Source organism: Eurosta solidaginis, chromosome 1, assembly GCF_040869045.1.
Source record: "Eurosta solidaginis isolate ZX-2024a chromosome 1, ASM4086904v1, whole genome shotgun sequence".
NCBI lineage: Eukaryota > Metazoa > Arthropoda > Insecta > Diptera > Tephritidae > Eurosta > Eurosta solidaginis.
The window spans coordinates 27,077,013-27,102,793 of NC_090319.1; the positions used below are offsets into that span (position 1 = coordinate 27,077,013).

The 25,781-nt window shown below is 38.4% G+C and overlaps 1 protein-coding gene across 1 annotated transcript in view; it reads left to right on the forward strand.

Annotated features, from left to right (window-relative positions):
- The first annotated feature begins 2,535 nt into the window (after positions 1-2,535).
- The window catches only part of LOC137250544 (uncharacterized), a 71,826-nt gene continuing 48,580 nt past the window's right edge, over positions 2,536-25,781 (forward strand). Inside the window, exons 1-2 of the mRNA XM_067783533.1 lie at positions 2,536-2,621; positions 25,039-25,156. Coding sequence (XP_067639634.1) covers positions 2,599-2,621; positions 25,039-25,156 — 141 coding nt within the window. The 5' untranslated portion in view covers positions 2,536-2,598. The remainder of the gene's footprint in view (positions 2,622-25,038; positions 25,157-25,781) is intronic.

Genomic DNA, 25,781 nt, shown 5'->3' on the forward strand with positions numbered 1-25,781 from the left:
CACTTCATTGATTTCGTCATGGCTTGACTTTCAGAAAATTCACTTTACATATGGGATAGCCCAAATACGTAGTTTCTTTTTCATTTTATTAGTTAGCGTGCACTTACTTTAACAGAACGTAGGGTTGTTGATTTACGAATCACACAATCATACTTCTAGTCACTAAGTGCTGTAGTGCGTTCGTTTGCAGCAATGTTGTACGTAGTGTAAAAAATTGTAAGGCTCATTTTTCTTTTATGTAGCTATTTCATAGAGCTACATTTAAGATTTTTTTAAAGCAAGTTACAATCCAATACGTTTAGTATTGTATCAGATTACATCTCTCCGACTTTAATTTATGATATATCTATATCCATATATAAATCTTTTAAAATAAAGTCGCTAATGTCATTGTAGGCCCATCACTTCACACAGAGTGCTCCGATTTTAAAACGGTTTTCTGCATTTCAAAGCTAAGCTACATGAGATTGGCATTTTCGATATAATTTGAAGGTATATATTATAGTGGTGGGGAAATTTGCAAAATGTTCGGTTCCCGCAACATAAATGGTTAGAGGTTAAATATACTTATAAAGAAGGATGTATGTTTGCAAACAACTTATGTACTCCGAAATCATTCCCCAATTTTGATCAAATTTCAGGTTCGCTTCATGGCAAACCGAAGAGAATTCCTGTCAAATCCCTTCCTGGAAAGGGGACCCGGGAACGATCCATTCCAACTAATTCTATTCACGGTTCGATTTGCCTGAAATTAGGTATTTAAGCAGCCCTTTGTCTGGATTAGTATTTACGAGATTTTTTTCCGGGGAGCGGACCAGGGACTGACTGGGACTAAGACAGGGACTCCGGGGGGACTTGGGCTTTGACTGGGGCTGGGACTGTAACTGGAACTGGGGCTGGGAATAAGGGATGGTGAAGAATAAGAACTATAGAGAGAAAAGAATGACGGAGAAAGAAACTGAGAAAGATATGGAGTTCGACGAAGATAGAGAAGAAAATACGGAGAAGGAGAAAGGGACGTATAGAAAGAGAAAAACAGAGGGACGAGTGAATAAAAGGACAAGGAAAATGGGGAGGAAGATTTAGAGATAAAAGCTTATGTAGATAGATCAAAGTTAGGACAGAACAACGTATGCCTGGTCTGCTTATATTTATAGATAAAAGAGATGAAAATTGATTTTTTTTACTTTTTAGAACTTTTTATGTTCTGCTTGCTTGGCTCATTATCAATATATGCAAAAACGTGTACGAATGGGATAAATTAAACAACACGTGTCTCTTAAAGGTAAATAATTATATTTTGTAGCTTATAATTGCGTTTTCAAAGCACTTTACGGAAACTAAAGTAGTATTGTGTGTTACTGAATTATAAAAATCAATAAGTTTTAGAACAAAAATGAATACCCAGCAGAAAAAACGAACGGTGCTGAACGGGTACAAATCGGATGAAGAGCGTGACATTTAGTACTCACACTTGTACCAGTAGCGCTTAGGGTCGAGCTAGGTTTATATATTTAAATAAATTAATTAAAGGCTGCGACTATTTCAAAACCACCTGCGACTGAGTTAGTTAACGACGCGTTCAAAAGGCAATTTCAGTGTAGACACTTTTAAAGCATTCATAATTGGTTCAGTCTCCCGATATTCATCCGATTAGCACCAGTTCGGAGGTAGTCATTAAGGGCCTTTTTACCATCTCCAGCTAAGGTAAATCTTATCTGGAGGATAGCTACCTATCAGATAGATTCATTTGACACTTATGTTTTCACCAACACAGGGTGACCTACCAAGGGTTAAATCGATAAGTAGAACAAAACATCTTTTGTGAATACACGAAAATTGGCCAAACAGTTAACTTTTTTTACACTATATTAGGAAATGCACATAACAGAGACGCGAGTATGTAGAAAATAGAAATTTGTATATGTAAACAAAATAAATGTAAGGCGCGATAACCTCCGAAGAGATCTAAGGCCGAGCTTCTCTTCTAATATGCGTCGTGCTCCTCTTGATTTTCTCTACAAATTGGCCGGACGGGACCTACTTGTTTTATGCCGACTCTGAACGGCATCTGCAGGCAGATGAGTTTTCACTGAGAGCTTTTCATGGCAGAAATATACTCGGAGCGCTTCCCAAACACTGCCGAGGGGCGACCCCGCTTAGAAAAATTGTCTTCTAATTGAAAAACCTTATTTCTAAAATTTTGATGTTGCTTTGCCAGGGATGGGAACCCAGGGCATAAGGTGTGGTAGGCGGAGCACGCTACCATCACGCCACGATGGCCGCCAATTTGTATATGTATCTTAGAAAAAAGGGACGGACCTAAATCTATTGCGAAACTGTCGCTTTGCGTGATTGTCTCTAATTTTTTCTGTAGGGTATATACAATGTTACCTGAACTTAGGCTACTTTCTGTTTTTGTTTTGTTATTTGGAATGGTATAATGTGTTTTGTGTGTGTGTGGAAATTTCGCTGAAAAAATCGGCATAGATTACAAGTATAAAAGGTGTGAAAAATTTTAATATCACATTGTCAGTTTTAGTGTCGAAGACGTAAGTGATATTTTGTTGTAATTTCTTCAAGCTAATACTTTACAAAATGCTGAAACATCTGATTGCTAAGTAAGTAACTAAATTATATTATCCTTTCAGAAAAAAATAGTATCGTAAATTAAAAGATATTTTAAGAGTCAAATCGATATATTAGTACAGCACATACTGCTATATGTCCTTTGGTTTAAATTTAGAGAAATATATATGTACATCCTGTTTTTGAATTTTTCCTTTATTTAAATCAGATATAGTATAGTTAGTGGCATAGGTCCTAGAAAGCTTTATCAAAAGGACGAACTTATTTATAAGATAGGGCCTGGTTTTAAATATTATTTCTCAGCTTGGTCGTTAAATAAACACAATGGACGCATATAGTATATTTGGGGTCCTCACAGACCAGCTAGTTAACACAACCAGCTAACATAACTTTATTGGGCGCGCTGAATCTGATTTCTAATAGGCTATTGGCTACATTCAATGCGTTCACACGCAAACTAAATTTTAAAATACCGAGGGGATCGATTCGGCCACGTTATCAAATTGGTGATTTATTTCTGCAGTCGGTTGAAAAACATATCTATGTATGCCTTTGCAAAGTTTTCCTTCCAGATATTTTTAGATAATTTTATCGTCTATCACCAGAAAGTAACTAATTCGATACGTTTTGCAGTTACTACGGCGATATAAACTCATTTCATAGATAATTTGACAGAATTTTGGCCTCTAAGCAGATATTTAGGCGATCGTTAACTGTAGCGTTTTGAATTTTTCTTTGTTTCGATAATTTATATGGCGAATGGTCCAAACAGAGATTTTTTGCAAATAATTGCAAAACTTAAAATTTTTCTCTAGTCTATGTTTTCGCAGGAACACACTTTTGCACTTTCATTTGTATAAAAAACATAGAAAACATATAGTTTTTCTAATTATTGTGAAAAACTTTTTAAACACAACAGCAAAGTAAGTCGGTAAAACATTTTCTAGGATTTCTGAATTTCTGTACCCAAGTTCTTTATATTTGTGTTCGGGTGCAAGCGAACATTACATACTCAGATGAGAGCTATGGAGACAAAATAAGGGAAAATCACCATGTAGGAAAATGAACCTAGGGTAACCCTGGAATGTGGTTGTATGACATGTGTATCAAATGGAAGGTATTAATGAGTATTTTAAAAGGGAGTGGGCCTTAGTTCTCTAGGTGGACGCCTTTTCGAGATATATCCATAAAGGTGGACCAGGCCTGACTCGAGAATTTGTTTGTACGATATGGGTATCAAATGAAATGTGTTAATGTGTATTTTAAAAGGGCGTGGGCCTTAGTTCTATAGGTGGACGCCTTTTCAAGATATCGCCATAAAGGTGGACCTGGGGTGACTCTAGAATTTGTTTGTACGATATGGGTATCAAATGAAATGTGTTAATGTGTATTTTAAAAGGGCGTGGGCCTTAGTTGTATAGGTGGACGCCTTTTCAAAATATCGCCTAACGGTGGATCAGGGGTGACTCTAGAATTTGTTTGTATGATATGGGTAGTAGCAAATGAAAGGTGTTAATGAGTATTTTAAAAAGGAGTGGGCCTCTGTTCTATAGGTGGACGCCTTTTCAAGATATCGCCATAAAGGTGGACCAGGGGTGACTCTAGAATTTGTTTGTACGATATGGGTATCAAATGAAATGTGTTAATGTGTATTTTAAAAGGGCGTGGGCCTTAGTTCTATAGGTGGACGCCTTTTCAAGATATCGCCATAAAGGTGGACCAGGGGTGACTCTAGAATTTGTTTGTACGATATGGGTATCAAATGAAATGTGTTAATGTGTATTTTAAAAGGGCGTGGGCCTTAGTTCTATAGGTGGACGCCTTTTTAAGATATCGCCATAAAGGTGGACCTGGGGTGACTCTAGAATTTGTTTGTACGATATGGGTATCAAATGAAATGTGTTAATGTGTATTTTAAAAGGGCGTGGGCCTTAGTTGTATAGGTGGACGCCTTTTCAAAATATCGCCTAACGGTGGATCAGGGGTGACTCTAGAATTTGTTTGTATGATATGGGTAGAAGCAAATGAAAGGTGTTAATGAGTATTTTAAAAAGGAGTGTTCCTTTGTTCTATAGGTGGACGCCTTTTCAAGATATCGCCATAAAGGTGGACCAGGGGTGACTCTAGAATTTGTTTGTACGATATGGGTATCAAATGAAATGTGTTAATGTGTATTTTAAAAGGGCGTGGGCCTTAGTTCTATAGGTGGACGCCTTTTCAAAATATCGCCATAACGGTGGACCAGGGGTGACTCTAGAATTTGTTTGTATGATATGGGTAGTAGCAAATAAAAGGTGTTAATGAGTATTTTAAAAGGGAGTGGTGGTAGTTGTATATGTGAAGGTGTTTTCGAGATATTGACCAAAATGTGGACCAGGGTGACCCAGAACGTTATCTGTCGGGTACCGCTAATTTATTTATATATGTAATACCACGAACAGTATTCCTGCCAAGATTCTAAGGGCTTTTGATTTCGCCCTGCAGAACTTTTTCATTTTCTTCTACTTAATATGGTAGGTGTCACACCCATTTTACAAAGCTTTTTTATAAAGTTATATTTTGCGCCAATAAACCAATCCAATTACCATGTTTCATCCCTTTTTTCGTATTTGGTATAGAATTATGGAATTTTTTCATTTTTCGTAACTTTCGATATCGAAAAAGTGGGCGTGTCATAACCGGATTTCGGCCATATTTTACACCAATACAAAGTGAGTTCAGATAATTTTTTTTAAGTGGGCGTGGCCGTTCTTCGTTCTTCAACGACTGCCAAATTACAGCTTACAAAATATTAAAATTACCTTCTTTTAAAAGTGGGCGGTGCCACGCCTATTGTCCAAAATTTTACTAATTTTCTAATCTGCGTCATAAGTTCAACTCATTTACCAAGTTTCATCGCTTTATTCGTCTTTGGTAATGAATTATCGCACTTTTTCGGGTTTTCGAAATTTTCGATATCGAAAAAGTGGGCGTGGTTATAGTTCGATATCGTTCATTTTAAATATCGATCTGAGATGAGTGCCCAGGAACCTACATATCAGATGAGATACCTCAAAACGGACAGACGGACGTATGGCTCAATCAAATTTTTTTCGATACTGATGATTTTGATATATGGAAGTCTACATCTATCTCGATTCCTTTATACCTGTAAAACCAACCGTTATCCAATCAAAGTTAATATACTCTGTGAGCTCTGCTCAACTGAGTATAAAAACAACAATGTTACACGTGTGGCACTTTATATTTTGTTAAGTTTCTCTAGACTTTTTTGACTCTAATTTAAATATATTTTTCTTTCCGTATGTTTCCGCATTCTTGGAGGCTGCAAGTCTTCTATTATTTATATTTCCGTAGGAATATATGCAACAGTTTCATCTACTACAAAGTTTTATTTAACTATCAAATGCAACTCAGCTTAAAGTACTCTTACGTACCAAAAAAATGCAACTCTAGACCTGAGATTTACGAGCGAGGCTGTTTGAATTTTGACATTTATCCCTTAGTTGACACACTTTGTATTGTACACAATGATTGTGAAAGTACTATATTTTCTCTGTTTTAAATATGAGTCCACACATATCAAAAGTGCCTAACTCCACAAATGGCATTCTTACTAGTGTTTCGTGTATTATACATTAGACGATCAAATCAAAAGTTTTTAATAAAACAAGCAAGGTTAAGACAAAATAAGGGAAAATCAACATTTAGCAAAATGAACCTAGGGTAACCCTGGAATGTGTTTGTATGGCATGGGTATCAAATGAGAGGTGGTAATGATTATTTTAAAAGGGAGAGGGCCTTATTTCGCAATAAGGTGAACCAGGGGTGACTCAAGAATGTGTTTGTACGTTATGGGTATCAAATTAAAGGTATAAATGGGGGTTTTCAAGGGAAGTGGCCTTTAGTTTTATATGTTAAGGCGTTTTCAAGATATCGACCAAAATGTGGACCAGGGAGACCAAGAACATCATTTGTCGGGTACCGCTAATTTATTTATATATGTACGAACAGTATTCTTGCCATGACAACAGAGCACACAGACCTTGCTGCCAACGACCCAAGGCTCGTGGGCTAGAACGACGTCCTCATATGTTGTGCTGTGGCGTAATATTAGCGCAGCCGAAGCTGCCTTAGAGTGGTGCAGGTTTATTTGCAGTACCTGCGCGCTCGTTAACGGTCGGTTTCAGCATCGACGTCCATCCTCCGCTGATCCGCATCGTCGTATCCTCCTCCACGATAGTATCGTCGAATTCAGCATCCGACGGATCTAATTTCAACAGAAGTTGCTCGTCCATGCTAGTAAAGAACTGGCCCGCAATCTCAGATACCGAGAATGTATCGCTCTCGCTGAGTGCTAGTTTTATATCGGCCCCATGCCCACTCAAAGTGTTGCACGGGTCCTCGCGATTTGTTGTGGCGGTTGCGGGTTCGCTCGAGGCGGTGCCCCCAATCACCAGATTTTCAGTCGGCTAAGAAGTTCTTAAAAAACAATAAAGAACTATTAGTCCTGAACGCTGACAAGGGCAACGTAACAGTTCTGATGGAAAAATCTGATTACGATAAACAATTACAGGAAATGGTAAACGATGTTTCCTCATATCGGGGTTTGAAACGCGACCCACAAACAAGTTACAGGACAAGAATAATGAAATTGTAGAAAAACTTTTTAAAAAAATGTGATAAATATAAAAGAAAAATATAGTCTCCTTAGAACACTGCCAATACGCCTAGGTTGTATGGTTTGACGAAAATCCATAAAGAGGGAGTTCCACTTAGACCCATATGCTCGTCCCTTAATTCTCCGTCGTATAATTTATGTAAATATTGTAACGAATTTAGTGAAACTCCGTTTGTTTTACACCTTCTGCTAAAGTTCGGACCGCTAAATTGTCGAAAAAATAACTCCAATATTTGGCAATGCAAAATGGTCTTTATTAGATTACTTTGGGAGTAGTACAATTATACTTCACAATTATACTTCACTTCGCAACTGATAGCGTGTTTAAATCAAACTGCTTACTGACTAATCAGCTTTCGCTGCTTTTATACTCTCTGTTGCTCGTTCACCCATTTCTACTGAGGCCTAGTAACTTCGAGAACTTCACGCCTGGTTATCAAACATATATGTAAATGTATATTTGTAGTTTATAGTCTCTCGCATAGCCACATGCATGTGTATATGTGAGTACTACTTCAGCTGATGGTGAGTATCCCTCTGCTGCCTTTTGTCCATGATGATTGATTTGTTTACGTACATACTGCTTATTATCGGCTTAGTGATGGTAGTATCGCTTACGAATACTAATATTCGTCACACTGCCCTCCACCTAAGTCTAATCGTCCCGATCAGATAAATCTCTCGATCTAACCGCTGCAAGCCTCTCCAAGTGAATCACCATTCTATTTCGTGGTTTCCCAATTGTTTGTATGCGGTAGACGACATCACTGATCCTCTTCACAACTCTGTACGGGCCTCCTAAATTGCACCAAAATTTGGACGGAACACCTTTCCGCCGGTGAGGGTTGTATAGCAGTACCAAATCTCCCTCCAGGAAACCTTCCGGATTATTGTTCTTGTCGTACCTGTGTTTCATCCTACTACTCATTATCCTGAACCGTTCCGTCACACTGTGTTGTTTGGCGAATGAACTACTTCGCAGAGCTTTATCTTGAAGAAATGACTTTGCATCCTCAGTATAGTCTTGACAGTTCACAACAGTAGTGCGTCCTGGCTTGAAATTACCCTTGTGTTCTTTCTGGGAAATTCTTTCCTTCGTTTTAGTGCGTCCATTTGGTTTTGTCAATACCAGTGTTTCTCTCGCAGATACCTTTGATTTTGCTTTATTTGGCCCATTCGTTCCACCAACCTTTACCTTTGACTTTCGTGGTCTTTGTCGAGTCTCCTCCACCAGCACTCGCTTACTGCTGCACCCTTTCTCCAAACTGAAGTTAAGTGGCACATCCTGGTTCGCATAGCGCATAATCCTTCTCTGCATATCGATCCTGATGTCATGGTCAACTAAGAAGTCCACTTCCACTCCTACTGAAACACGTATTTTCCTTATAGCAGAAAATATTCCTAGTAAAAAATGGACGGGATCGGTTAAATACCACGGCAAATTAGATATAAAACAAGTTTAAAAGGGTCGTAGACAAGAATAATAAGCTATAACTTAGCAAAAAATAGTTTTGAATCAATGATATTTCACTTATCATGTTTTATTGTAAGAGGAAACGGGGAGTAATTTTTTTTAAACGGGCGGTGCCACGTGTTATGTCGACAAGTAATTTATCTGAAATGAAATGTACACTTAAAGTACACGCTGCGGGCTATGCGAGAGACTATAAACTACAAATATACATTTACATTATATAATGTTCGGTTACACCCGAACTTAGACACCTTTACTTGTTATATTTTATATTTACCTTAAAAATCGCTTAGGTATGTACATCTGTTCACTATATATTTCTTATCTTATAAAGCCGATTATTTGGAGATTACGAATGGGATAAGATTATTGTTCAACCGCATTCATGAAAGGTATGAAGTCTTCGGCACAGCCGAAGACAGTCCCGTCCTTACTTGTTTTTTTGCGATTTTGCGAAGTGGAATTCCGGTTACAGTTAAGATAATTATTGTGCTTTTGTAGGGTCCTCTCCTTCATTGCCAGGAGGGAGGCGTATCAATTTGACGAGGGCTCTCGTCACTTGGCCTCGAGCGGTCATGATTGCGACCACTTGAATTCGGTCGTCGTAGCCAAGGTGGACTTTGACCACCCTGTCCAGTCTCCATTCATTCGGGGGGAGGTTGTCTTCCTTTATGCTCATCAAATCCCCTATTGTCATATTTGTTTTTTGGTGCCACCATTTGTTAAGTTTTTGGAGTTCGATTAGGTTGATGACCGATGGTGGGTTTTCGCTGGCATCGGGTTGTAGAGGAGCAAGTAGTGCCCTTCAATTAGGAAATGCCCAGGCGTTAGTCGTTCCATATCGACTTTATCATTTGAGGATGGGGTTAAGGATCGAAAATTGAGACAATACTTCATTCTGCGCAATAGCGTGGCAAAGTCCTCGAATTTTTATTTGGAGTTTTGAGACATTTTCGTGAAATGTTTTGTGAAACTTTTGACTCCTGCTTCCCACAGCCCCCCCATGTGAGCAGCCGCAGAAGGGATAAAAAACCACGCTATTTCTTGGTGGGTGTAAAGAGCTAGGATCTTGAGGCGGGCATCCGTTAATAATGCCTTAAATTCTGCTCTTAGCGCCCGAGCTGCCCCGACGAAGTTAGTTCCGTTCCACATGGATGGCCTTCGTAGAGAAGCAGATCCAGCCAAATACGTCTAAAATAAGGTCGACTGATTCGTTAATAAAGAACCGTTTGTCCGCTAATATGATTTTAGGGAAAGCTTGTAATGCGGCTGGATTTGCCTGACAGGTTGGGAGGTTTCACTTTCGCGGATACCTGATTAGTGATACCAGTGACAGCCTAGTAGGCGGCAAGTTGATACGGCATTTGAGCCTTTCTGTAATAAAGGTGCATTCGGGCCCAGAATCATTTAAGGCACGCGCCGAAAAATTTGTATTATTGTAAAATACGTTTTCGTGTGCTGTACCTAGTAAGGCTTCCGTATTTTATATTGGAAGCTGAGAAACATGATGTGACATTATTGACATTGTTGTTGTGCTTATTTGCCGCATCACGCCTCTGCATTGCTTCGGCCGAAGTGCTTGGGATGTTGTCATTGGGGTATGATCCTTTTGACCTACCCGTAGGTGTTGATGCAATTGCCTGAATATGTAGGAGCATGTGATGTCGTAGGTGGCAAGTGCTGTAGTTATATGAGCTAGTACACTTAGAGACAGTATGCCCCGACGAGAGGCACTTGATACAAGTGTTGTTACTTTTAATAAAGTGTAATCTGATATCGGACATGAGTTTGGGCTCGTTGGACTTGCACATACTGCACGCGCGCTTGGCCACGCTTCTTTGAAAGGCGCCAAGATTTCGGCGCGAGCGAAGAATCGGTAGGCTGTCTACCGTTCTGCTGTTTAGGGGCTTTACTAGTATCGCTACCGGTAATTCCTGAAACAGTTTCCAGTGCCTGGAATCTATGGGAAGAATTTGTCCATTTCTTTCCACTTGGAGACTTTTGTCTTATTGGCGACTGTCTGTTCCCAGAGAGCTAAGGTACTTTCTGGCAGCTTGGTCGAGCATAGGTAAGTAATGATGGCATCCCAGTTTGAGATGTCGATCTGAGCGTTTTAAGGTACGCGATACAATTATTGATCTCGCGTTGCGTCGAGTTACCACACTCACTCAAATTTTTTTTAAACTAAATAAAATCTTTAGTTGGATGTTGATCAGGATACTTTAGTCAGGATACCTGTCAGTTAAATTCTTCCATGCTGTGGTGAAAACGTCGTTTGTGAGTTGGTACTCTAGAACAATTTCCTTTGCTTCCCCCTCAGTCTTTTGAATGAGGTAATAAAACCTCTCGACATTAAGCGGACTCTCGTTGATATATATGGACGTGAACATGTCCTGGAAAGTTGGACAAGATAGGCAATCGCCCTTAAATACTTCGGTGTCGCAAGGAGGCAAGCTGATATTGCGTTCACGCTCGCGCTCTACTTTGGGTCGAACCTCACTATCTTTTTATACCTTTCATGAAAATGAAATAGTATATTAATTTCCGCACGAATACTAAAATTGTAAGTTCTTAAAAGAAAATAGATAGACCCACCACTAGGTATACCGAAACAATTAAGATGAAGAGCTGAGTTGTTTTAGCCATGTCCGTCTGTTCGTCTGTCCGTCTGTCTGTTTGTGTGCAAACTAGTCCCTCAATTTATGAGATATCTTAATAAAATTTGGTGTGCGGGTGTATTTAGGTGTCCGATTAGACATTTGTTGGAACCGGCCTGATCGGACCACAATAGCATATATCCTCCATACAACCAATTTTTCAGAAAAAGAGGATTTTTGTCATATCTTCCTCAATTTATCAGATTGAAGCTTCAAACTTCACCATATGCTTTCGTATATTACACATATTGTTATCTGAAAAAATTAAAGAAAAAAAAACTTTTTTAAAAATAAGCTTTTATTATGGTTAATAAAATTAACTAAAAAGTAAACAATAAATTGACTCTAAAGATATATAACACTTTATAAGTTCATTGTAAGCTTAAACGATAATTAGGCTTTTTCGTCTGCGACAAAAAAATTCTATATTGTACATAATTATATTTTTTTAACATTAAAACTTTACACCTAAATTATTAAAGCTTACAGTTTATATCACAGTCCAAATTGTTCTAATAAAAAACGTGTTAAATTTTGATGGTATAATTAAGAACATTTAGGATCTCATTTTCTGGCTATCGCAATGTAACACGCTTTTATTAGAACAATTAGGACTGTGATATAAACTGTAAGCTTTAATAATTTAGGTGTAAAGTTTTAATGTTAAAAAAATATAATTATGTACAATATAGAATTTTTTACGAAAAAGCCTAATTATCGTTTAAGCTTACAATGAACTTATAAAGTGTTATATTTCTTTAGAGTCAATTTATTGTTTACTTTTTAGTTAATTTTATTAACCATAATAAAAGCTTATTTTTAAAAAAGTTTTTTTTTCTTTAATTTTATTTTTTACTTTTTAGTTCGTTTTATTAACAAGTAATAGAAGCTTGTTCTTAGAAAAGCCTTTTTCTTAAATTTAATTTAAATATGAATTTTTTTTTTAATTTTTAGTAGGGTAAAATATTGTTTAAATAAGTTACGTAAACTTTACTTAGTTATTTGTAACGTTTCTCATTCTATCCATTTCTTTTAATGCATCAACATTACAGGGTTTCTTCGAAGTCAACTTTGAACAGTCAAGTTCTTCGATTCGAATACCTGATAAAGACCTAGCTCGGCTTAAAGCCACATAAGCTTGACCAGCAGCAAATAATTTGCAGCCTAGATAAATAACAGCATGATCTACAGTAGTTCCCTGCATTTTGTGCACAGTTGAAGCCCACGACAAGACAATCGGGAGCATTCTTCTTTCAGCTGTGCCGTGATTAAATTTAGAAGGAAATTGAACTGATTTAGGCTGTATTATATGAACGCCATCGTTACCAAAGTCTACGCGAACCGATGGTATATCGTTATGGTACAGTTGAGCACGTCTGTAATATGGCCACATAATTTCAGTAATGTGACCTATTGCTCCATTTACAAGTCCCTTAGCAACGTCAACGTTAGACCTCAACATAACTTTAGCACCAACAAATATTTCTAGTTCTTTTGGAAGACCTCCTGTTTTGTTAATGTCTGAGTGTATTATATTATTAACATCAATCTGATCATTGTTTTTTGTTCCATCAATTAATTGATCTTGGGCTGTTATTTTAAATATTTCTATATTTTTCTTCCTAAAATGTTCGAGAACGGCTGCATTGTGTTTATTGACTTGCTGATTCGTTGGGTAAATTCGTAGAGCGTTTTCAATGGAGAACTCTCCAGAGCTATTTACAAGTAATTTCTGCATAAGATCAGAAAAGTGTTCAGTAGTCATCTCACCTAATCTCAAAGAGTTCAATATATTCACAAACTTATCGCAACCCTTTTGTCTCATGTTCTCTTTTAGCTCTATTAAAGAGAACAGGCGCCATAAATGTGTCGCTGGAACCATTCTTCCTGGTTGATCGAATACTTGGTTTCCTCGTACCGGAGGTAGTTGCATTAGATCGCCGAACAAGAGCACATTAAGACCACCGAACATTTCTTCACTATTCTTAAGCTGTTTTAATCTGGATTCGATCATGCAAAGCATCTCATACGGCACCATTGATATTTCGTCAATAAATATAAATTGTATATCTTTCCACTGCAACCGCATTAATCTGAGAAAGTTTCCCGTCAGCATAGGCATTTGGGATATTTTTCCATCTTTTTGCACAGGTAACTTTAGTGCAGTATGAAGTGTAGAGCCTCCAATCAAACGCGCTGCGACTCCTGTTAGAGTGCACACTTTAACGACAGTCTTGGCATGGCAACGGTTGGCTTGATTTTTCAGCAATTTAAACAAAAATGTTTTACCAGTTCCCGCGTTCCCTGTAATGAAGAGCCTTAGTCTGTTGTCGTCTCCATGAATCTGCTCTTGAATATTTCGTGTCACAAACCGAAATACTTCTGCCTGATCACCATTCATAGCTCTGCAACACGTACTGAACTCATCATCAGCCATACATTTTTCAGGGGCTTCGATTTCATCAATGGGTTCGTCATTAGGTTGTAGATTTTCTTCACCGAGAATGTGAAATGCGTGAACTTGGTTAAACGCGTTTTCTAGCTGTCGGTCTCGTTCTCTAAAAAGTTGCATACGCTCGTTGGTTTGGCGGAGGAATTCTTCTTTTGCCAGGAATGCTTCCTGAGCGGAGTCGTATTCTTCCAGCAGCTCACATTCATTACGATACGGCATGTATTGTAGCAAAAGACTATAATAATAGCTCTCGGGGTCTGTCGCTGCTACAAAGTATGGAACTCGTACTATGGCTGGAATATTTCGAACTACAAGTTTACTATTATCGGGCAATGTGATAAGTCGTCTTCTGGTGGTCTTTTCTTGAGATTGGTGATCATCTACGGATTCATCGTTGTTCACGTTGTAGGTTTTTTTTATGTAATAAGGCTCAAATAACATTGCGAATTCTAGCAAACTCATCTTAATAAAGTCGAATTCTGGGTGTTCGTGTGGACGTATTTCGTACCTGTCAAAGATATTATTGCAATATCCCGTTGCTTGTCCGTCGTCATCAAATTTTAATACTCGGTATCTGACTTCCGGCTTACGAGTGTTTAAGAAAATACATTTCCTTGAGCTATCGCGTAGATTTAGATGACACAGTCTAAATGCGGACTCACAAGCAGAGATTTGTCGCTCTTGCATAATTCGCATACAAACCTTAAAGAGTTTTCGGGATATGTCACTTTCTTCACGTTGTATGTTTCGCACTGCCTGGGCCAGACTTGAATCTAATGCATTTGGTTCAGATTTAGAGATATATTTCGCAACATAATATGCTATTGCTTCATTTGAGCCACATGGTTGCAAATCTATATTCCCATTCCAAACCTTTAGGAAAGTTGGATTATAATTATTAACCCATCTATCCTCCAGGCGTCGCCTTAGAATACAAATTCTACCACCATTCCGGAGGTATTCATCAGAAGTTTGATCAATTATCCGAGTTTCATCGGATTCTTGTCGGGGAAATCCGAACCGGCAAGTATTGGTGTTGTTCTTTTGACAGGTATGGGTATGACGGTGAATTTGATTTTTTTTAACCAATTCATAAAGATCAGTATTTTCTGGTGGCAATTGGCAGGATACAACTTGGTCAAGGAGACGAATGCCTTCTTCAGTTTCAAAAGATGGGTAATTTTCGATCCATATTACCATGTGTAAATGTGGGCTCCCGCGATTCTGATATTCAATGCGCCACCAGAAATCTTTCATTTGGCCTCCGAATACCTCGTGAGAATATGTTAAAAACGTTAAAAGTGCATGAACTCTTACCATAAAATGCCGGCTTACAATAACTGGATATGATTCAATCAATTTTTGTACTTCCAATATGTTAAGGCCGGTAGGATCTTCATTTGGTCTCCCGTCAGCAATCAAAAGTGTCTTTCTCATGTCAATCCAATTCAAATCGTTGCAGCTGAAAGTTAGAAAATACGTCGGTGGTCCAAGACACCTGATTTGTGCTACGAGATCATTCAGTGCTGCTCGCCAGTAAGAAGCAGAGCCTCTCAATTTTTTTAAATATAAATGTACATCCTCAACCATACCATTATGTCCTTGAATTTTTTTTCCACAAGCAGCAATCGTAGATTTGATTCTATAAAATTCAAACATTGATAAGGCGTAGAACAAATAATCATTCCTCTGAAATCGAGTATCATCGCTAAGAATGCGGTACTGATAGTAATCAAGAGGAGATATTAGAACTTGCCTCGTCTCTTCATTTAATCCATTGACACCGTAGGGGAATAGGTAAAACCAAGATAATTCTTCTGCTTTCCGTTCGTGGTTTACGTTAACAATGTTGTCTTTCGTTTTGCGTACGATTTTATTGATATTACCAGATACTTCGAGCTCATCTTCAACTTCCGGTTCATGACAATCAATCGGACCCATGAAAGAAGTTTGTACAGGTAGATACGCATCGTTGATTGCGGTGCTATTGGATATATTTTCATTAGTTGTTAATTTTGGTAAATGCGGCGTGCTTATCGGTGCGTGATTTGGACTGATGATGGGTATAGTTGTCACTGCAACATATGTCAAAGTGTATGGGACATTTTTCGATGTAGTAGCTCGTTTACATAAACGAACTAACTCATCGACTGTTGTGCATTCAATCACGCATGCTTTCCCATCATTAGCTCTAGCCCCTTTTGGGCCACACGAATGAGAATCAGTTAAATAGAACTTTCGATCATAACAAATAATCCCAAATGATTTTCCGGCAGCTATAAATATACCTGTTTTATGTGTCAAGAATAGCCTGCACATAGCATCTTTTAAAGGCAGACCAATATTGTTGCGATTAATCGAATCTCGTAAACTGCCGAACAAAGAACTGTCACTCTCATATTCTAAAGCAAAGGCACGGCCAAATATTTCCAATTTAGCTTTAACTAAATTGAAATGCCTTATTTCTAAATAACCGTCTTCTTCTATTTGGATACCTGCAGGATTTTCAACATTTAATAATCGCAGTTTGACATACAGTGAATCTCCTTCTACCATGTTTTGATCAAGAGTATTTTTGCTCCACTGCTGAGGTGGAGTAATGGATACTCTTATAATATTACTCATTGCCATAGCACAGCATTGCAGGCCAGCATATCCCGATGTAAAAACTTCAACATTTCCTTGATGCCATGATGCCTGTAATATACGAGAAACGTCATTAATTTGTACAAAGTCCTTATTGCTAGGGACCGCGCTTTGAAAAACAGTTTGCGATGTAGAACAAGCGTTTTCGAAAACTAAAATCATATCGTCGGTCGATAGGTTTGCGTTGTTGTCTATAAGGACATCTTTGTACAAGGGATTATTAGCCACCAACCATGTCAGAGCCTCGAACACATTATCGCGAGAAACTGAGAACTCACGAGTAATATTAAAATTCTCCAAATGCTCTGTAACAATAACAATTCCACATTTATTCACAGATCTAGGCAACATATGTGGAAGTTTTTCGGTAACCTCGAAAAGATCTTGAGCAAAAAGAACTGCCTGGCCACGAAATCCATATTGTCCAAATAAGCCGTCAAGCTTTATAATTTTTAAAAACGGTATTATTCGAGAAATAAGGCACTTTTCAGTTTGCGACAATCGTAGTATAACTTCTGGAATATGCCCAGGTTCCATGCTGTTCCAGTATGCCCTAGAAGGAGATACGGACGTGTTGCTTTTACTTACGTGATTTTTACATCGGCAACACAGTAACAATTCTTTCTTCTCGCGCAATTCTCGTGGAAGATAAGAAGGAGATGTGGCACTAATTTTATATTTGGTCACTTGTTGGGGATAACATCTCTTCGTGCAAATATTACACACTGTATCGCAAAATGTATTTATCGAGTTATTAAAGTATTCAACGCTACCACGTTGAAAATTTTTTACCATGCGTTCCTCTCCCGTTTGCGTTAACTGACGTACTTGCCTGTTTGTGCGTTGTTCTGGTGACTCATTTTCTCTATGCTTTCCGACTGCTAAACTTATCTTTTCTAAGCGTTGCCGCTTGTGGGCATCGCTTTCATTAGCAATCTTCTCCTGCCGCTTAAATTTCCGCTTCTCTAAACGTCGTTTTCTTTGTGTAATAGTTTCTTTCTTTTTGTTCATTTTGTTCCCACGAGTGTAGGACAAAAACGGTCCATCCCCCCAGAGGTCCATTGTAGAGGGATAAGGGCTTCAGTACAACAGGGTTCGCCCTGGTACCCTGAGGTGCAACGTTAGCGATATGAAATTTTTATACACCCTCATATCATTAAGCCCTCGGCACGTGCTCACCTTGGCATTGGGTCATAAATACTAATAATAAATCAGAAAAAATCCACATTCATAACCAACAAATTTTCTCTGTGGCAGAGATCGGCATCAGGTAACTTTTTTGATACTCTAATATATCCGCAGCAATTTGAGTATGAGTACGTATAAAACAACCAAGCGCAGCTAGCCTGATCTATTCGTTGACATACAAAAATTATTGTGTAAGTATAAGCTATGATGCATATGGATACAAGCTAAAACGGTCTCTCACGAACTATTCTCGTGTTTGGTTTGTTTTCGTGTGAAATTTGTCATTTAAATACGAAGCAAAATTGCTGCGCATAAAATGTGTACTAATAAATTTCAATACGCATTATACGCAGATGTAACTGAAATATGTGTTTTTGTTTCACCCCCTACACTAATTCTATGTATTATATGTGTGTCCACAATTCATCGCAACTGATTTAGCTATATGTTATACACAGGCATACAACAGAGGGTCGTGTCTTCGCTTTTCGGTACACGCTGTAGCTAGTTGTTTAACCACTGCCGCTAGATGGGTCTCGTAAGCATTATTTAAGCGAGGACAGGCGTTTTTTTTCACGCGCAAACGTAAACCTATACGCGTGTATAAAAAAACACGGCTAATATTCCAACTTTCGCTTAGCTAAAATTCCATCGCCAAAAATCTGTAAAACAAAATCAAGTGCGCAGAAAAGTATGCAACGCTTACCGATAAGAGCCTAACCGCGTTAGCGTTCGTTGTATCACAGAATTTTTACACTTTGTAAATGACGGCTGTTGTTTGCAAGGTTGCATTCCTTTGAGTGTTTGTTTTCACCATCTGGATTAACAAAGTCATGAGCCTGGGCATTCGCGCAATTTTAGTGATGTAAATTGCATGGCGCCAGCGGCAATGCGGTGCCAGCTCAATGGTAGCTCATTGACGAAATTACTCCAAGCGAATTTTTGACGCTTCTTAGTAGTGAGTGCGTAGTACATTTTACTTGCGCTATTGAGTGAAACGACTTTTGTGTGTCAGGCACGAGTTTGGTGTTATTGGCGCTACTGGCAATGATGACACTGAGCTGTTGACGGTAGCGCTGGTAGTTCAGATTTTGAATCAGAGAAAGAATTGATGACCCGTGTGAATTATTATGGCTTTGGCCGTGTAAATTATTATGGTGTATTTGTATATTTTAGATTTAATGCACAATTAATATTTGTGTGTTTGAGCGGCCAAATAATAACAGTAGTATTGCTAAAGTGCTGCTTAGTTGATGGAATGTCGCTAATTTCTTAGCGATGATCAGCAGATTGTCAATATTTCGTTCAACGGACGTGCGAAATTGCCACATCTGCTAAAATTTTCCAAAGATTTTCCATTCTTGATTTAACTTAAGCTGTTATGCCAATATTTTTCAGCCAGCTTTTTTCAAATAGGTAATTTTTCCAAAAGCAAAATAAATTACCGAAAAGATTACAGGGTTAAACAGCCTTAAAAATTCAGCTATGTTGGTTATACACAGAAATACAACAGGGGGTTGTGTCACCGCTTTTCGCAAGCGTTGAGATTCACCACGCGTGACACGCGTGATTCACCACGTCCAAATATCACAATGCACGGATAGGTACCGGCGGGTTTGTATGGGACTTAGGCTGTTATGCCAAAGTAAATACAAATCTTTACCGATAACTGTGTTATCGATTAATTTATCGAATTCTAACAAAGTAAAATTGCATTGTCATCGGAGTTATACATGTGTGCAAAATTTCAGCTCAATCGGACACCGGGAAGTGTATCAAATTTAACTTGCAAGATTCCATTACAGACAACAAAAGTGAAAGTAAATAAAAGCTTATAAAAATGGATGAGATCGGTCGTATATATAGCAAATATCTCCCACAACCGATTGTTCAGATAGGAAACTTTTCGTAATTACTGCCCCATTTTAAGAGCTAGAGGCTTCAAATTTCAACAAATGCTGCTGTGTGAATAAATGATGGTGATCGGTTGTATATATAGTATATATCTCATACAACCGATTTTTCAGATAAGAAACTATTCGCAATTTCAGCCCCATTTTACCAGTTAGAAGCTTCAAATTTCACCAAATGCTCACATATATAGCATATATTGTTATCTGAAAAAATCATGGAGATCGGTGCTATATATCTAATATCTAATCTAATCTAGTCTAATCTAATGTATATTATAAATATGAAAGTTTGGATGTTTGTCCAGACTTTTGTTTTTGTGGACTCAATAACGCACGAACAGACAGATTTGGATGAAATTTCCACACATGTAGCCAATAGTCTAGAAGGATCTACTAGCTATATTTTTTTGAAAAGGGGGGGGGGGGGCGGGAAGTCCCCGCCCCCCAGGAACAGTTATGATTTAATTATTGTATTTTTTCGTCTTTGTAACTGAATCACACCAGAATGGCTACACGGATTTAGGACAGAGACAATAGTCTACTTGCGAAATCTTTTTCGACCCCTTCGAATAATTACTTTTTAACAATTTTTACACGTTATAACTTTACGTATACTGACCTTCACCAATATTACAAACTCAATGGGTCAAATAAGTCGAGAGCTTACAAAGTGCGCAGTGACACCCCCCCTCGTGATCCCCTCTGGTGCACAATCTGTAAATTGGTATAACTCCATGTAAATTTTCTCCTAAATCAATAATTTTTGGTATCTGGCCCATACAGTTCGTGATCTAAACAATTTTGGAAAAACGATCAGAGGTGCTCTCCTTCTCCTCCCGGCATCCCCCCTCCTTCAATTGTTTTTGTTAGCTTTACCTGTATGTTTGTTTGTAACTCTTCAACGCGCCTGCTGCCTTATTAACGTGCTTTTATAATTAATTACCTTCACCATATTTGTAGTCCCGTCAGGGTCATATCGAGACCCTTCCGGGATAATTTCTGAATGGTTTTCGGTATCCGGGCGGGATCCCGTCGTGGTCTTTTCGGGACTATTTCGGGATTGTTCCGGGATAATTTCTGTACAGTTTTCGGGGTACGCCCGGCATCCCGTCGGTGTTATTTTGGGAGTTTTTCGGGATTATTCCGTGATCATTTGGGGATCATTTCGGGACTATTTCGGTATCATTTGGGGACTCTTCCGACATCATTTCTGGATGGGGTTCGGAATCCCTCCTGAATCCCGTCGGGGTAATTTGTGAATATTTATGGACTATTTCGGGATCAGTTGCGTACCCTTCAGAGATCAATTCTGAATGGTTTTCGGGAGCCCTCCGGGATCCCGTCGGGGTCATATCGGAACTTTTTCGGTATCTTTTTGGGACCCTTCCGAGATCATTTCTGGGTAGTTTAGGGGATCCGCCCGGCATCCAGTCGGGGTAATTTCGGGACTTTTTCTGGACTATGTCAGGGTCATTTCGGAACTTTTACAGGATTATTTCTGGATGGTTTTCAGGATCCGTCCGGCGTCCCGTCGGGATTATTTCGGGACCTTTACGGGACTATTTCGGGATAATTTTGGAACCCCTTCGGTATAATTTCTGAAATATTTTCGGGATGCGTCCGGGAACCCGTCGGAGTTTTTTCGGGACTTTTTCGGGATCCTCTGGGGATCCTTCCGGTATCATTTCCGGAAAACTTTCGAGATCTCGCCAGGGTCATTGCGGTATTTTTTCGGGACTATTTCGGGATCATTTCGGGATCCTACCCAGATCATTTCCGGATGGTTTTCGGGATTCCGATAGGGTAGTTTCGGGGCTTTTTTGGAACTATTTTTGGACCCGTCCGGCATCATTTCTGCATGATTTTCGCGATCCGTCCGGGATCCCGTCAGGGCATTTCGGGACTTTTTCGCGATAATTTCTGGATAGTTTTAGGGATACATCTGAGATCCCGTCGGGGTTATTTCGGGTCATTTTCGGTATCCCTCCGAGAGCATTTCTGGACCACGTGAGAGTTATTTCGGGATCATCTGGGATCATTGGGGACTCTTCCGCTATAATTTCTGGACGACTTTCGGGATGTGTCCGGAATCCCGTCGGAGTTATTTCGGGTCTTTTTCGGGATCATCTGGGGATACTTCTGGTATCATTTCTAGACGATTTTTGGGATCCCGTCAGGGTCATTTCGGGACTTTTTCGGGACTATTTCGGGATCATTTGGGGATCCTTCCGGGATAATTTCTGGTTGATTTTCGCGATCCGTCCGTGATCCCGTAGGGTCATTTTGGGACTTCTTCGCTATCATTTCTGGATAGTTTTTGGGATACATGTGGGATCATTTCGGGACTATTCCGGGATCTTTTGGGGACTCTTCCGGTATAATTTCTGGATGATTTACGTGATCCGTCCAGGTACTAGTCAGGGTCTTTTCGGGATCATTTTGGACTCTTACGGAATCATTTCTGGATAGTTTTCGGGATCCGTCCGGGTCTTTTCGGGACTTTTTCGGGTTCATTTAGGGACCCTTTGGTAATACTTTCTTGACGGTTTACGGAATCCCGTCGGGGTCATTTCGTGATGGCTCAATCAAATTTTTTTTCGATACAGATGATTTTGATATATGGAAGTCTATATCTTTCTCGATGTGCAAAGCACGATGAGTATAAAAATAGGTAGGTACTTGTGTGAAGATGCCAAATGATCCCGGAATAGTGAAATGATCCCGAAAGGATCCGCAAATTATCCCGAAATAATCCCGAACGAATCCCTGAAACCATCCAGATATGATCCTTAAAGAGTCCCTAATTGATCCCGAAATGACCTTGACGGGATCACAGATTGATCCCGAAAGCTATGCAGAACTGGTGCCGGCAAACTCTCCGTCCGTCCGTCCGTCCGTTAGCACGATAACTTGAGTAAATATTGAGATACCTTCACCAAATTTGACACACTAGTTTATCTGGACTCAGAATATGTATTGAAAATGAGCGAAATCGAATGATAACCACGCCCACTTTTTATATACATATATAAAATTTTGGAAAACACAAAAAACCTGATAATTTAGTAAATAATACACCTAGAATGTTGAAATTTGAAATGGGACTGATATTAAGACTCTTGATAAAAATTTGGAAAAATTTTTTCAATTGGGCGTGGCAGCGTCCACTTGTGATAAAATAAATTTTACATATATTATTAATCATAAATCAAAAATCATTAAACCTATCGTAACAAAATTCGGCAGAGAGGTTGCCTTTACTATAAGGAATGATTTGAAAAAAAAATTAACGAAATCTTTTAAAGACCACGCCCACTTTCATATAAAATATTTTTAAAAGGATCGTGGACGAATAAAATAAGTTATATATTTTGGAAAAGAACTTTATATAATGGTATTTCATTTCCCAAGTATATTTATAACAATCAATAGGAAAACTTCAAATTTAAAAAAATGGGCGTAGTAGCGCCCCTTTTATGACTAAGCCATTTTCTGTTTCGGGAGCCATAACTCGAAGAAAAATTAACATATCGTAACAAAATTGTGTACACGTATTTTCCTTATAGCAGAAAATATGTCTAGTAAAAATGGACGGGATCAGTTAAAGATTACGGCAACTTAGATATAAAATAAGCTTAAAAGAGTCGTAGACTAGAATAATAAGCTATAACTTAGCAAAAAATAGTTTTGAATCAATGCTATTTCACTTATCAAGTTTTATTATACGAGGAAATGGGGAGATATTTTTTTTTAAACGGGCGGAGCCACGTGTTATGTAGAAAAGTTATTTATCTGAAATGAAATGTACAATTGAAGCTCACGCTGATTATATAATGTTCGGTTACACCCGAACTTAGACACCTTTACTTGTTATACTCAACTGAGCAGAGCTCACAGAGTATATTAATTTTGTTCGCATAACGGTACCCCGTACCGGCATAAACTAATCTAGATAGATATAGACTTCTATATATCAAAATGATCTGGGCGAAAAAAGAAATCCATTTAGCCATGTCCGTCCGCCCGTCCGTCCGTCCGTCTGTCTCCCGTGAACACGATAACTTGAGTAAATTTTGAGGTATCTTGATGAAATTTGGTATGTAGGTTCCTGGGCACTCATCTCAGATCGCTGTTTAAAATGAATGAAATCGGACTATAACCACGCCCACTTTTTCGATATCGAAAATTTCGAAAAACCGAAAAAGTACGATAATTCGTTATCAAAGATGGATAGAGCGATGAAACTTGGTGGGTGGATTGACCTTATGACAGCAGAATAGAAAATTAGTAAAATTTTGGACATTGGGCGTAGCACCGGCCACTTTTTAAAGAAGGTTATTTAAATATTTTGCAAGCTGTAATTTGGCAGTCGTTAAAGGTATAATGATGAAATTTAGCAGGAACGCTACCCCTATTACTATATGTTTGCCAAATAAAAATCAACAAAATCGGATTTCGAACACGCCCACTATAAAAAAAAATTTTTAAAAGTCAAATTATAATAAAAAATTTAATATCTTTAGAGTATATAAGTAAATTATGTCAACATTCAACTCCAGTAATGATATGGTGCAACAAAATACAAAACTAAAAGAAAATTTCAAAACGGGCGTGGCTCCGCCCTTTTTCATTTAATTTGTCTAGAATACTTTTATGCCATAAGTCGAACAAAAATTTACCAATCATTTTGAAATTTGGTATTGGCATGGATTCCATGACGATAACTGTTTTCTATGAAAATGGGGGAAATCGGTTGAAGACACGCCCAGTTTTTATACATAGTCGACCGCCCTTCCCTTCCGCTCGGCCGTTAACACGATAACTTGACCAAAAATCGATATATCTTTACTAAACTTAGTCCACGCACTTATCTGAACTCACTTTATTTTGGTATAGAAATGGCCGAAATACGACTATGGCCACGCCCACTTTTTCGATATCGAAAATTACGAAAAATTCCATAATTCCATACCAAATATGAATAAAAAGATGAAACATGGTAATTGGATTGGTTTATTGACGAAAAATATAACACCTACAATATTAAGTAGAAGAAAATAAAAAAGTTCTGCAGGACGAAATCAAAAGCCTTTGGAGTCAGGGCAGGAATACTGTTCGTGGTATTACATATATAAATAAATTAGCGGTACCCAACAAATGATGTTCTGGGTTACCCTGGTCCACCTTTATGGCGATATCTCGAAAAGGCGTCCACCTATAGAACTAAGGCCCACTCCCTTTTAAACAATCATTAACATCTTTCATTTGATACCCATGTCATACAAACACATTCCAGGGTTACCCTAGGTTCATTTTCCTACATGGTAATTTTACTTTATTTTGTCTCCAAAGCTCTCAGCTGAGTATGTAATATTCGGTTACACCCGAACTTAGCCTTCCTTACTTGTTTTTTAATTAATTTCATTTTTTTTTTTCAGTTCCCCTTTGTTAGTTTTAATTTTTTTGACATCATCATATTTGGTGGCCGGACAAGGCCGAAAGCCAGGTTTGTGTCGAACAGATATACAATATTTGCAAAGAGTCGACAGAGCACGTGTGAGTATGAGGTTTTATATACTTAAATAAATTAAGTGTCAGCTCTATGTATATAGCTGGGCCAATTTTATAGTACTATGCATAGATTTTAAAACCATTTTAAAAGCTTATCGTCGCTGCGCTAACGAAAACAGTTATGTGTTTTTCTTAAAATTTTTTTTATTGCATATTTTATTATCACTATATAGAGCCCACATTTCTGCATATGCAGTTTTTTTATATCTCTTTTGGTTTAGAAGTGAATGAAAACAACTATGTGCTCACAGTACTAGAAGTACTCTGAAAAACGGTTATGTACTTACTCACTACCTTATAATTTTTTTGAATCGCTGGCGAAAGTGCTTTGATTTCAATGTAAAAAATAATTACAAACCATCTCGCTTCCCAAGGCAGCAGGTTCTATGAACCGGAGCGACTCCGGATTTTTCCCGACCAATTCAGTGTAACCCCATTTAATTTGTTGCGTCCCTCCCTCAAATTGTCATCCTCCCAGCAGATCCTTGCAGCGTGACTGCGCAATATTCTCCTGCTCCGGGAGGGTATCGAACGCAATCCAGGACCTGTACCTGACCCCGGTGCAGAGAAATGGTTTTGCTGCGTTTGCCGGAAAATAATCTTTTTAGGA